The following is a 14838-nucleotide window of genomic DNA, read 5'->3' as shown; positions in this document are numbered from 1 at the left end:
GTTCTCTGGGGGTTGTCGAAGGGCATTCTGGGAAATGTAGGAAATGACTAACTGAAGCAGAGGTAGACAAGGCAGGCTGAGGGAAAGTGGGTTACACCACAAAAGTTAATTACCACACTTCATCACAAAAATAACAAATGCATTGAACATCACAGATTGATGATATCTATCAATGTAAGAGTATGTGAGAGTGGATGTTTCCTTTAAAGACGCACCATGAGATGCATGAATCTGAACATCTTTCCCCATTCATACTACTTTCCCCATTCAACAGTCTGCAGCTTGAGAGCAGAACCAAATCAAGTAATAACATCTTGCGAAAAATAGATGATAGAGTCCAAACAACTTATCATCCATTTCTTATTTATTTGCTCAGAAATACAAACAATGCAAACATCTTTCCGAAGCAGCTTTTCGGTCCATTTCCCAGTGTCCATATCTGTAGAAAAAAAATGATATTTGTATATCTTACAGGGAAGGGGTAGGGACCCGTCTCTCATCAACACAATTCATCTATGAAGAATATGACTTTGCAAAAGACTTCAAAAGTGAGTTTTAACACCTTGTTCACACAAAGAACTCTAACAGTTTATGAAATATACAACATATCTGGTTAAAAAACGAAAGAAAGAAGAGAGGGGAAACAGAGCTTTACAGTATTTACAAACATGTCATACATTGTCTTCACTAAAAATATACTGAGATTTTATCCTCTTGTGATATTCATATGATTTGTAATCAAGAAAAAGAAGAAAAACACAAACTGATCACGTGTGTTAAAGAAGCCAGAGACGAAGCAATAGAGAAATGGATCCTGACCATTCTGCTCTCCATAGAAGTTTCATAGTTTCTGTTTTGTTTCAATCAGCAGTCTGCAACAGGCAAACACCATATACTGCGAAAAATACAATTGACATACCTCAGCATTTATCCAGTTCCATATCCATATACCTCAAAATATGCAAAACATGTTTTTTTTTTTACATGTAGATGACCTTCATTCAAACTATAGCCTATTTGGAGTGTCCAAAACTTGCATTGAAATGCTGTCAATACAAAAATGTATTTCCAGTGTAACACATAGTCAAATATATCCTCTAGGCTATTTGGAATGAATGTCATCTACATGCAGTGATACAGTGGTAAATTAACAGGTTGGGCTGACTATGACTTCCAGTAGGTGATCATCATAAGGCAAACAGCCACCACTATAAACACACATCAATGATACTTTCATAAAAGCATTGAATTATGCTTTCCCTTATCCTCATATAACTTAAACCAGTTTGATACAGCTAATTTACACCATATAAAGATGTATGTCCGCCTGATATGGTGAGTAAACTCTATTCCACAAATAAAAAAGGTGGGTAAACTGAGTTTAGGTGGGTTTAACCCTCCACTACATCCCTGTCTGCATGTACAAAATCACTTTGGGGGCCGATCTGTGTACATTCTGAATCAGCATGACATGTATCTTTGGCAGCATGGGCTCGGGACCGTTCAGATGACACAGTATGGCTCCATGGGTGTCTGGGTGCCGAGGCAGCAGGGGAAACAGGCTCTGAGGCGCACCCGGAGCTCCTTGTTGAACAGAAAGCTGATGATGGGGTTCGCTCCCGCCTGGGCGAAGCTCATCCACACCGCAGCGGTCAGGTAGAGCTGCGGGACCGGGACTCCCCGCACAAATATCCTCAGGTAGCAGGCGCTTATATAGGGAGCCCACAGGACGAGGAACGACAGCGTGATCATGTAGTACATCTTCCCGATCCGCTTCTCCATCTTAAACTCGTCCAGCACGAGCAGCCGCCTGTTCCCGGTGTGCGACGCTTGCCTGATGCCCACCAGCGTCGGCGGGGTGGGACCGCGGCCGAAGCCGGCGATCCAGTTGGCGGCGGCTTGCCCGGTGGCGCCGGGGCCGTGGAAGGTCCAGTTCTGGCTGATGGCCGGGACCAGCTGCGCCGGCTTCATCTTGCGGTGGTCGTAGACGAAGCACAGCATCTTGACGTAAACCACATGCGTCGTGCCCACGATGACGGCCAGCATCAGCATGAAGCCCAGGGTGTCGTTCGCCCGCACGTAGCGGTGCTCGAAGATGCACTGCTCCTCCTCGCGGATGAACTTGTAGGTGCCCACGTCGAACACCGGCGGGAACGCCATGGCCACGGAGAGGGTCCACACCATGCAGATCACCGCCACGCACGTACACAGAGTCATCCGCTTGGAGTAGAAGCGGTGATGGGCGATCGCCATGTACCGGGTGACGCTGACGCAGAAGAGCAGGAAGGCGACGTGGAAGCAGAGGAGCACGGACACGAAGGCGACGATCTTGCAGCTGAGCGCGCTGTACGTCCAGGCGGAGCCGTGGCCGATCGATGCCATCACGAAGGGGAAACACACGGCGGAGCGCAGCACGTCGGCCAGGCACAGGTCCAGGAGGAAATAGTAGGGCGCCCGGTGCAGCGAGCTGTCCTTCAGCAGCAGCAGCGACAGCGACGCGTTGCCCAGCAGGCTGATGCCCATGATCAGACCCAGCGAGGCCAGCTTGACCGCAGAGGCCGTGGACGCGTAGTTCTGTAGGGACGGGCTGCTCTCCCCGAACTCGCTTGTGTTTGCCATCTATGCCGCCGAGCCGCTGTAGTGTATTCCCACATCAACTCACCCGCCTTCCAGCCGGTCGGTCGTATCCTATCGATGCTTCATGGAAAATCGGCCGAACAAATCAACACGATCCACTTAACTAGAGAAGAATTCAAGTAATTCCACTCAACAACAAAAAAAAAAAAAGCACCCGTTCAATGTCGGTTCACATCCATCCGATATGATTGCGATCCCCACCAAAAGAAAAACCAAATCATTTAATATTTCTTCTTTTCTTCTTATCCCTCATCTCACAAGTGTCACATAGGAAAATCATCCCTGTCTGTGGTTCCCTTCTCTGTTGACTGGAAACAGCCTGTTTTTGTAAATAAAGCATCTCGGTAGGCATGCGTTCAGGAGACAAGCGGTTCAGAAAACACATATCTCAATTTCCACCGATGGCGGAGGTCTCCCGTTCGTCTTGGGGAATAAAAAAACAGACTAAACCAATGTTGATCGGACGCATGGCGCATTAACGCATCCGGTCTCCTGTTCAGCGACAGCTATTACTCACAGTTTACAAAAGAAAAACAGGTTGTGTAGATGCTGTGCGAGGCTGAGCGGAGGTTTGTCCAGAGAGGTGGGAGCGCCAGGATCGGTCTAAATCTCAGAGCGCATCGTCTATGCGACGCACGTCCGCTTGCATGAAATAAGCAGGCCTGGGATCAGTCAACAGTCTGATCTGCCGGTCCTGGTGTCTATTGCAATCTATGGGGCCATGCGAAGTCTGCCTCCATGCATTGAGGAGATGCAAATGTTGGGAGTTTCTGCTCCTTTCCCGTCGTGCTGTTACAGGCTGCTGCCGACTGGTTCAGCATTAAAGGTGCAGGCTTGTTTATATCCTCTACTAATGTAGCGCTGTGCTAGATGAGCTTCATTGAGAAGGAGCTAGGCTACAACATTATAGTCTGGAGAAGAACTAGTGATCCAATACATTTCATAAAGGTACTATAAAAGTAGGCTATCACTGGAAACCCTACAGTGTGATACAGAAATTAAAAATACCATAAAGTACAATAAGGTCGTTATAAACTCACTATGAGCACCACAGACACACTCTAAGTCCCTATGAATATTAATTTCCCCTCATTCATTAATATCAACTTTCAAGTCGAGTACATGGCAAGAGATGGGCAAAAATACATCAAACTGTTACAAATAAGACTTTTCAACAACTGTAAAAAACTACAAAATATAAGAAATGCATTAACCTTTTTTCTACATAAACTGTTTCTTTTACATATGGGGGATATAGAATGTCCATTGGTGTACAGCATGTACAGTAGTTATTGTAGGGTTAGGGCCTTTTAGTGCATAACATTTCTATATGTCATCTTTAGGTTTTGATTCCAAGTTTTGAATAGTTGCAGTCCTGAACACACTGTGATATACAGTAATGGCATTTGGCTCCTGGCATTGTCGTCCCCTAAGCAGGAAGAGAGGAGGCTTTTCCTCTGAGGCTGTACTAAATCACAATAAGGCAACCTTCAGCATGACATTTTCATTAAATGTGGCAATTAACATGAGTTTTCCTGGTGTTTAAGGAAGATTTTCAGAATGGTAGAGTTCAATGTTTTCAATTTTCTCTACAAACAACAAAAGACAAGACACCAAATAATGGAAAGACAAGAATAAGATACCACATATGAACCTGAGCCTAGGCTCCGTGGAAATGACTGTGATGCTCTTTTATTTGCTGACTTAAGTAATGAAATAACATGACTAAGTTGATACTGGCTGTTTTATTTTCCAGTGAACCTTTGAAACTCATTTTCTTAGCCAAATATCATGTAGCCAATCTGTTTCTAAAATATCCTGTAATCCCACATATGTCTAATCTTCAGATTTATGATGCCATGTCCTTGTTGCTATGAAGCACATATACTAGACCTAAACAGTGTTTGTGTTCCATAAAATCCTGCCTCCCATGAAAATGTGCTAGCATTTCATGAATGGCAATAAAACACTTGAAGAAGTAAAGTCTGATAGACATCTACCAGGAAGACAGATCACACCTGAACAGTGTCATTTTAACGGAACTTTTTGAGACAGGTTTGAAAGTATTTAGCATGAATAATTATTGTATTTTCTTGGTGAGTAGATAATAAAAGATGGGCCCGTTTATTAGGTACACCATCCATTTATGACAAGGCATCACTCCTGTATGTACATGTCAGAACGCACAACTTGTCTGTCCTTGTCCTAAATTTGGAGGCAAAGTGGGGTCCGACACAGTACCTGTGTGTGTTTTCATTATCTTAACCGAAGAGGAGCCATCAATTTCTCTGCAGACAAAGATTTTAGGACTCTGGCCTCAACTACAAGCGGCATACACGATCGCACCAGGCCCTGAAGTGGCCGAGACGAAAGCACTTAATAATGCATTTTGTTTGTGCAAGCTAAACTTCTCATCATTCATCGGAGCGCCGCAGTGGGAGCAATAGGGGGGTTCTGACTACCCAGGACCCCGGGCTGAGGGAGGGTCCCGAGACTGTCTGGGCTGAAATGCCTTTGGTGATCCTTATAAATACTTTAGACTTTTATTTTTCGCTGCTCTCGTTTTGAAACAGGGTTTGGTTGAAGTCTACAAAAGTGCAAACAACAGTGTTATCTGAGACAAACTGGAACAAGCAGGAAAACAATTTGGTGAGGTTTTTCCTCCGTTGACTGAAACAAAGTTTTCCTTCCTAAACAGTCAGGATGTCAGTCAAATGTCAGGATGGGTAGACATAGATGTTTATCATAGATGGGATAAGGGTGGAGTGGGGATGAGAGGAAGGTGGAGGGGAACCCACAGTCCCCCCCCGTGCAGACGGCCCATAACTCCTAGCTACGCCCCTGGCCAGATGAGCACAATAGTTAGAAATCAAAGTTAGCCTCCCTCATTCCCCTATGTATTTTTGTCTAAGACACATCGTCTTTCTCAGGTTACTGTGTCATCTGAGAATATCAAAGCCAATTAATCCCAGTTATGAGATAATAGCAGGACCGTAAGGAGTCAGTTGAGGTACTGTAGAATATCTTGAAGTACCCACATGTTATGGAGCTTTTAGGGTGACTTCAAATCTTTGAAGATGCTGCTGCTGCTATTTTATTTTACATATTTAAACCAAACTGAGCTCTGCCCACAAAACCTGGGCTTGGCTGAGCATATACAAATCTCTAGTTTCATGACAGTTAAATATAGTTAAATATAGTTTAAATATATGACAAATGACTGAGACCATTTGTTCTAGGTGTGCTTATTGTTTCATTTTCACAGAGAGTGGCCATGACCCTGAAGACTGTCACATTATTTAAGAAAGCTTTGAAGGATATGATTTTAAACCAAGGAAAAACATTGTATGGGTTCTCCAGTCTGACGTGCATTATCCTCCACCAGACTGCGAAACACATTTTTTCTTGCCAAAGTAAATTGGGGATCAAGCAAATTATAAAACAAACTCTATTAAAAATATCAAAAATCTACTATCAAAACTGTAATAGAATGCAGGCCCCTCGATAATTGAAATCTTGCTTCAGCAGGACTTGTAGACTTTGAACTAGTTGCCATTATATGACAATGCTCAAGGCTGCACTACATGCTGCTGCGATTCACCAGCGCCCCCTGCAGCCAGTTCCGTGGAGCAGCACCGTAAGCACCTGACACACATTTGGCAACATAAGATCTATAAGCAAACCTGCAATTGTGCGATTATAATATGCATGTTTCTCTTTCCCAAGTCGTGATTCCGTTTGTCGCTACTGTACACAGTGTCAAGCTGTAGACAGTTCATTCTGTTTGGGTATTAAGCCTACATGCAACAGTCTGTCTTGTGGTATTTAAAAAAAAAATTTATTTATGTAATTTCAACCAAAATACATTTATTTTCAGTTGGAGTCTGCAGTAGCTTGCAAACTACTTTCACCAAAGAGCTAAAACGGGCAAAAACGGGGCTGCCGCCAAAGATAGTGTATTTAGTTGATGACTCACTCAATAAAAAAAACAGTAGCTCACCTCCCGGTCTGTACAAGTGAGCATTCAGATACAACAGGGCTTGCTTGCTCTTCACTCAATGTTTTGGGAAGCTGGGGTAGCGTTAGCCATTCCAAGCTCATTTAGCCTACAAAATCTGTCACCCCATGAAATATCTACATGCAAATTATTGGAAATAATGAGTTTTAGAGCGCAGGGGTGAACCTAGCAGCCATATTGGAGGTCCATGTAATGGTGCATTCCATTGCACTCGGAACTCTGAGAAAAACGACTTTCAACACGGAAAAGTGCAACAGAACGGTCGTTCAAGTCGGAAGTTCGGGCAAGATCTATTCCACCCGAGTTCTCCGACATAAACACAGCTGACATCACAGTACTTAATGAAACTTGATTTTACTTCATAGTTTTTGTGTTATGAAAACGTGTTGTAACAACTCTGTAGTTTCCATTTGTTTGTAACGTAATTCAGTTGACTTGTGCCTCGTTACTAGATGGAAGTCTTTGCTAGTATGAACTAGCCTGCTAACGATAGAGCATTGTTGGAAAAGGCTGTTGCGTCCATGTTTTCCCGAGAAGACGCACTGGAACGCATTTAGATCGGAAGTCGGTAATTCCAACTCGGAACTATTGACTTCCGACTTCCAATGGAATGCATCATAACTCTTGGCGACAACAGCTGAGTACAGCTGATTGCTTTTGTAAACGTATGTCTCAACAGTATTGAATAGACATGGTTAATTTCTGTGCTGTTTTTGACTGGGAATTGATCATTTCATCACTGATCCATCTGATTGATTTTGTGTGTGAAGTAAAGTTGATAGTTAGACATCTGTCTGGTTGTTATCACTGCATTGCACAACATTTTGTGAATATAGGCTAGTAGCTATCAGTGTTAACATATTTACTTTACTAAATTACCTTGCCAGCTACCTAATAAATGCCAAAACCAAGTGTTTGTTCAGGTTAACTGACCTTTGGAGTAGAGGCTTGGACTAAAGACAAGGAAGTTTACTTGAGGTCACAGTAACCTAAATTTGAAAAGAAATCTACTTTATCAGACCATGCAATTTTACAGCAGTACTGAATGTACAGCCAATTCTCCAGTGGACCTCCATGATGGCGCCAGCCGTGGTCGCTAGAAGATTTGTGACGCAAGCTGGAAAGCTTCAAACTCTGTTCCGTTTGCGGTACCCGAAAATAGGGGCAGAGTGTGATCTCGCTGCTTTTTCCTGCTCTCTGGTTATCACCTTCGGATGGCCCAGCTGCGACGTTTCTGCTCGGTGACGCAGAGGCAGAGGCGTCATCACTCGGTAGGCGGAAAAGCGGTAGTGTGTTTCTGTTTCTAGGGATAAAACCAAACCGGGCGTTTTTATCAAGAAGCTTCACCCGGGGTTCATAAAACGGTTTTGCTTTTGTTTTTTTGCCCGAAGAAATGGCAGTTCCTGCAGGTCAAGCGGATCTGCAGATGGACAGAGACGCCCTGAGCGGCCAGACAGTTTCCTCTGAAAACAACATTGACATCGACGAGAGAGAGTTGGAAAATATCACAAAGAAACACCGAGAAGACGACACTACAACGCTGCCTCTGCACTCACCCTGGACGTTTTGGCTGGACAGGTACATATACTCCCCCCTTCCGCAATGTCTTCGAGTTTGACGCCGTGCAAAAGCACCGAACAAGCGGGAATGATGGAGAAAAAAAAATTATCTTTAAAGGCCATATCTTCCCGCAGGCCTTCCAGAGCGAATGTAGCGGGAGTTTGGTCGCGTTAAAGATGACCTTCTCATGTTTGCCAAACGGCGTCTGACAAGCTAGAAAAGTTTCAGTTTCGACGGCTTTACTGTTGTCTACCGCAGTGAAATACCAACGATGTCGATGTAATGAGGTGGACATGTTTATACATGTATAAACACTTGTGGACACTAACATTGTTGGTATTGGCAGATGATATTGCGGTTCAAACACGCAGCAACTCAAGTTGCATAAGTGGTTTCCAACCGAGGTGCTTGAGGGGGTTTTAGGTAAAATGAGGGCTAGTTTAACTTCATTATTCCACTCTCTGTAAGTTAGCACAATGAGAAAATATACAAGGATGACTGTTATGATTATAGGCTTCACTCTGTTCACTGTTACCTCCCATCTTCAGTGTAGACAGTTACTTAACGCTGTACTAAATCAATCATATCATTGAGACATATTCATATCAAATAGGAGTCTCTGTATTGTGCCCAAGTAGATCTACTTGGGAATCCTTGACACTCAAAAGTTTGGGAACCTGTTGACTTTTTTTTGGGGTTCATGGGAATATTGCATACCAAAGCTGAGCATAACCTTTCATGTCAAGCCCCCCAAACTGATACACATTAGGCCACAGACCCCCGTTTGATAAGGAACTTTTATCAAAACAGTCATCTCATACATTCGCTTGTTGTGTTAACTTCCAGTGAGTGAAATAACAGTGCAATAAACCCATTTTGTTGAGGGTTCCCAGACCCTAGTTTGGGGATCAGTGCCATATTGAACATGCTGATGTCTGTTGAGGTAAGCTACATATAAAGTTGTTAAAATATCTTTGTGGCCATAAAGGGGCGTGAGAGTCATGACCCAGCAGAAGTGGAAGGTCTAAAGCCATTATAAAAGTCATTATTGTTGTCAAACTGCCTCTATTAAGCTGCTGCACATGAACCATTAGTCTAGGTTTGTTATTTTATAACACAATCAGAATTGTAATGTTGATTAGGATAATCACAATAGGCTTTTACAGGTATGTATGCCTAAGGCACAAAGATTATACTTAAGATTTATGCTAAACCCCTCTTCAACAAAAGTCCTGCCATGAATGCAGCAGTCATCAGAACACATTTAATGTGCTTGTTCAGATGGTTGGTTAACTTGTTTACCTCCCGGTTGTTACTGTATCATCTGTTGTGGGCTGAAGCAGTGTCATGTTCTCATTTGTTGTCAGGTCATTACCAGGGACGACGGCTGCTCAATGTGAATCCAATCTGAAGAAGATCTACACAGTTCAATCTGTTCAGGTGAGATTTGGTGTCAACTTGAAGGCCATCATTTTAGTTTAGTTTAGTTTAGTTTATTCACACTTGTCAAATTCAAAATACAAAAGTTGTCTCCGCCAACAGGAAGTGGTGAATCAAAAGTTAAGAGCGAAATACAAACTGTGTGCTAAACAGCAGTGAGCAGCGCTCCGGGCCCTTTGGTATCTTTGGTATATAAAGCATCACAGATGGCTGGTTGGTAAACATGAGTGTACTGTGAGCAGCTTACTGACCTCACCTTACAGGATTTCTGGGTATTGAATTTTCAAGCGGTTACCTGACATTTGGAGCTGCCAGTGTTGGAAGTTGCCTGGTACAGCTTTAAGCTCTTTGATCAGCTTGCTGCTGTGTGACGAGACTGATAGTAGTTTACACTATTCTATTCTTCACTATGCTAACGCTTTTGAGATGAGGCTAAGATGGCTTGTACTGCCCTAAGGAAAAATCACTGCAGTATGTCTGTTGGGACCTACAGTGTGTCTGTGATTAGTGAGTTTATAGTGAAAAAACAAAATCCTATCAAAAATATTCCTATATCGCTTATATTTTTGCTGTCATGATATCCTATGATATTAAACTTTATTGTAGGATTACTATAGTGCTAGCAAGAGAAATAACACTGTTGCACATGTAGGCTTACTAATAGTAACAGGCAGTGCTTGTTTTCATCCTGCAGACGTTCTGGAGCGTATACAACAACATCCCTCCGGTCACAGCGCTGCCTTTGAGATGTAGCTATCACTTAATGCGTGGAGAAAGGAGGCCGCTGTGGTAAGTCTCATAGCGAAGTTTTCATTTCTGATATTATTATTATTATTATTGTTGTTATCATCATTGCTCTCCTTATCAATCCCTTGAATGGAAGGCAGGTTGTTACTATGTAATAAATGCCGGGTAATGTGAATAAAAAACACTAAATGAGTTGAAAATGTAATAAATCCTGTTAATGTAATACATTACATCACATTCTTACATTAACCAGCAATTATAACTTCATAGGGGGTGTAGCATATTTTTAACTCAAGTTATGACATTCTTATTCTTAGGAATTATTACATTATTAGTCAGTATTGTTATTACATCATCAGTTAAAAATATGTTACACTCCTTATGAACTAATAATCGCCAGTTAATGTAATTATGTGATGTTATTACATTATCCAGCAATTTATTGCATTAACAGGTTTTATTACATTTTCAACCCATTTAGACAGACATTTTATTATTTGGACAAGTTATTACATCATCCGGCGGTTATTACATTATCAGTTGCTAGCGACCTTCTCTTTCAATTAAAGTAAAAAATGTATAAAATGTAAAATTGTGATCGCCTGGTGAAGCTTGCTGAGTATTTAACTTTTATCCTTGTACACCAACAGGGAAGAAGAGAGTAATGCAAAAGGAGGCGTATGGAAGATGAAAATCCCAAAAGAAAGCAATGTAGGTGCCATCTTGTTCTCTAGTCATAGTATTCCTATGATGTCACATGCATTTCCTACCAAGATGGCGCTTTACAATACACACAGCTCATTGGCTGCGTTTGTCATTTGATTGTAATCACCTGTTAATTTATTACAGTCACCTGTTATTTTCCTACCAAGATGGCCGTGTGGTGATGGAACAGAATACTATGAATAGCTCCTTCTCTCATAATCATGTCGTTTACTGAATTGCTGATTGGCTTCTGTGTGTTCTTCCTGTTTCAGTCTGCAGTTTGGAAAGAATTGTTACTTGCTACTATTGGGGAGCAGTTTGCAGATTACTGTGCTTCAGGTGAGTTACTGTAAAGTCAGTACTTGATATTTTATGTTTGTGTCACTTTCATATCCAGAAACTAGAGGGCAACATTGGGCTGGAAACAAATGTATCATTTCATATGGGACTGTGACTGACTCTTGTGTTCAATTGATATTGATATCCCTGAAATATGCTATTTTCAAAATACAGCTAATATATGATGGATATTTATTATCTACTGTTAATATTGCGACTGTTCTTCTGTTTTGCAGATGATGAGGTTGTCGGTGTCAGTGTCAGCGTTCGAGATCGGGAAGACGTTGTTCAAGTCTGGAATAAGGATGCATCTCTTGCTAATGAAGCCACTGTCTTGGGAAAAATCTATGAGCTTCTCCCACACATATCTTTTAAAGCCGTTTTTTATAAATGTAAGTATGGCCAGCCATTTTTTTTTCTGATTACATATACTGTGCCTTTGGATTTATAAATGGAAATGAGTTAAAACTTTCAATATAATAATAGTACAGCTTTATATATGATGCACTACAGATGCATTGTCACAGACTATCGCTGTATTTTTCAGACTGTGCAAAGATAAGCATCTGTACTGCTGATTGAGCTATGAACATTTGAAAGATTCAATATAGTGGTTTGTCTGGGGGAATAGTGCTTTCATCACCTCTTTTAGAGAAGTTTGATGTTGTTTTCATGATGCGCCGCATGTTCACCTCCCTCCAACGAACATCTATTGTTTTCTTTTGTGGTTGGCCAGTTCACATGGAAACAGCCGTTCCATGTGAAAAAAAAATGTGAAAAAAGTCTTTCTGCTGAGCTGTGTGCTGAACTACTCCCCTTGTTTCCCTTTTTCCAATGATTGGACAAGCATGTGATTGCCCAAATCACTTGATGTTAAATTCATTGTGTAAGGAAATCATTTTCAGGACAAGTTAAAAGAGAGCATACCTTTTTTCCCTCAAATGACTTTGCTGTAAAGAATGAATCAAGCTGAGAATGAGAGAATTTTGCCCATACTGAAATCTGATACCACGAGTAACATGTCAGAAATCAAAGCAGCACACAAACCAATGGATTATATTACTGTCACTCCAGTCACCCCAAACTAGTGTCCTAACCTTCTAGTGTTCAGTAAAAGTAATTAAGCAGAAAAGGTGTATGCAGGCCACAAGCCTGTTTTTCCAAAGACGAGCTTTCAAACACTTTATCCAGTGGACGCATCGCACTGTTCAAACTGTTCTAATATATATTTGTTCAGTTTGATGTATAAGACCGCTGACTCATATCTGAAAAGCTTTTTTACTTGTCAGTGACGTGTCAGGATTACAGTATCTTCTATTCTCTTCACTTTATGCCGTTGGATGCACTTAAATTTACTTAGGTATTCACCCTAAGTGCACATCTTGGTACATGCCATTTATCCCTTCAGAGTTGGAATCTGCAGGGAGGGGTGTATGCCTTTTATATATATCTAAAAAGGAAAAAAAAGCCACAATGCCACGCTCTAGTCAAGGTCTGCATTGCGTCTTGTATAATGTGGTATAAAATGAACACTGCTGTATGCATGACAGATCAAGGCTTTATACTGAATATGACTGTATTTGAATTTTCCAGCTCACATGGAACATCATGCCTTTGAAGGAGGACGTTCAAGACATTAGAATGTGATGCACTTTTTTTTTTCTTCTCTTCTCTCTTTTTAATCTGAACTCTGTACTCGCCTGGACATGAAGGCGTCGTCCACAACTTTAATCAAGAATATTCTTTTACATTCAGCAAGGAAATGGTATCAATCTATTTTTATAAATTTTAATGACGGATGCCTTCCCCCCCCCCCCCCCCCGTTTTGACGTGGCTCCCGGAGCTCTGAGTTCTTCAGAGAATGTATCAAGCCTCACTGAACCGTGTCAAATAGATTTTATTTTGTCTCCATGTTTAGTTCATGTTAGTCCTGACTTCCTCCTATACTGAACTGCACTGTCATGGTCCAGCCTACGGACCTCACAACTTATCCCTGGTATAGAGGCAGCAGCTACATAATCTCACTACTTTTTAACTGTTCCATATGTTTCACATTTCTTCAAGAGTTGTTTTAAATAAGTCGATCTATTTAGTGCCAAAGCACTTTTTTTTTTGCAGTCGATAAAGTTTGTGTCCTACTGATGAAAGTATTTTGCCTTGTCCCACTTCTGAAGATGCAGTGAATGTCCCACGCGTTTTTCTGAAGAATCCATAAATCGTACATCATACTTGCATCAGGGTAACACTTGGAGATATTGCACATGGCTACCCATTCCAAAAAGCACTGGCCCTCATTTATGAAGCCATCATAGGGAGTCATCACATATTCAAGCAGACAGATGGTCCTAAGAAACCTGTCAGATTTGATTTATGAAACTTGCAGCTTTGGTTTAAGTGCAGTGTCCAACGTGAAAGGTGCATTATTGACAGCTCCAAAACACACGTTTGACAGTTTGCTCAATACATACAGAATGCTGAGAGTACAGTAAACTCTCCTAAACCAAGTCACACAGGCTGATTTGTGCATTACTTTGAAGGGAGACACTGCACTTCTCTCTCTCTCTCTCCCATACCAATACATCTAGACGTCCTAATCCACATTTCCACATTTCCACATTTAAGTTTTGTAGCAATGATTTGTCAGGTTTCATGATTAAAAATGAAAAAATGTCTGAAGACTGAAGTGTCAGGTTTCAATAAATAATGCTTACTGGTTTATTTTGTCCTCCTGTGTTTCTCCATTATGTAGAGGGCTGCTTCTAATGAATGTGCACTTACTGGGACCAGAAATGAGAATGACCTCACCAGTTTGATCAAGTGCAAATTGATAAATCTCTTGCCAGAGAAAGAATGTACTTTCATTTCTAAAGCAGATTGTAGAATATGCTCCCTTTATAAATCAGGGCCATTATTATTACGAAACTATTACCTATTGTTGGTCACCTTCTCTAACGTGGTGAACACAACGCACCACAGCTACTGGCTTCATTCCAGTGCAGACTGCAGTAAACTAAATGCACCTGGTACTTTTGTTTGTCACACCACTTATTGTTCAACTTTGGACTGGTTGAGTTACTTGGAAGGGGACAGTAGTCTAACAAATAGTAATTAGTAAACAATTTTTGACTCGACATGAACTGAGTAGTTAAAATGGAAATAATATACCATTATTATTGTCTGTATTTCTCCTTACATGGTAACAACCAGCAACAAGAGTCACCTGTTAAAGGACAATTAACAGTTGTGTGTCATTCGTCCCTGGTTGGGAGTTAATACCTCTGCGGCTCAGCGTCTTTCATTTTTGCTCGGCCATTTTGTGCCGATTCATCACAGTTGAATGTACCAGTTGCCCATTGCTGCTCTATAATGTTAACTCATGTGCAGGCTAGGGC

General features: G+C 41.6%; 2 protein-coding genes across 2 annotated transcripts; one reads left to right on the top strand and one right to left on the bottom strand.

Annotated features, from left to right (window-relative positions):
* Positions 1–385: 385 nt before the first annotated feature.
* gpr27 (G protein-coupled receptor 27) lies at positions 386–2619 on the bottom strand. Its single transcript, XM_071922982.2, has one exon. The coding sequence runs from the start codon at positions 2617–2619 to the stop codon at positions 1504–1506; it is 1116 nt and encodes a 371-aa protein (XP_071779083.1). The 3' UTR covers positions 386–1503.
* A 5300-nt stretch (positions 2620–7919) lies between these two features.
* Positions 7920–14554, top strand: LOC139929899 (eukaryotic translation initiation factor 4E type 3-like). The gene is made up of 7 exons (XM_071922969.2): positions 7920–8233; positions 9583–9655; positions 10350–10444; positions 11053–11113; positions 11380–11446; positions 11683–11838; positions 13040–14554. Exons 1-7 carry the CDS (start codon positions 8049–8051, stop codon positions 13084–13086), a joined length of 684 nt encoding a protein of 227 aa, XP_071779070.1. The 5' UTR covers positions 7920–8048; the 3' UTR covers positions 13087–14554.
* The last annotated feature ends 284 nt before the right edge of the window (positions 14555–14838 follow it).

Source organism: Centroberyx gerrardi, chromosome 5 (genome assembly GCF_048128805.1).
Source record: "Centroberyx gerrardi isolate f3 chromosome 5, fCenGer3.hap1.cur.20231027, whole genome shotgun sequence".
In the NCBI taxonomy this organism is placed as follows: domain Eukaryota; kingdom Metazoa; phylum Chordata; class Actinopteri; order Beryciformes; family Berycidae; genus Centroberyx; species Centroberyx gerrardi.
The sequence above is the reverse complement of the archived record's forward strand: the minus strand, read 5'-3'. Positions and strand labels throughout refer to the sequence as shown.

Coding starts and splice junctions, on each gene's coding strand:
- LOC139929899 (XM_071922969.2), top strand. CDS start 8,049: ATGGCAGTTCCTGCAGGTCAAGCGGATCTGCAGATGGACAGAGACGCC. Junction 9,656..10,349: donor ACACAGTTCAATCTGTTCAG/GTGAGATTTGGT, acceptor TTCATCCTGCAG/ACGTTCTGGAGCGTATACAA. Junction 11,447..11,682: donor TGCAGATTACTGTGCTTCAG/GTGAGTTACTGT, acceptor TCTGTTTTGCAG/ATGATGAGGTTGTCGGTGTC.
- gpr27 (XM_071922982.2), bottom strand. CDS start 2,619: ATGGCAAACACAAGCGAGTTCGGGGAGAGCAGCCCGTCCCTACAGAAC.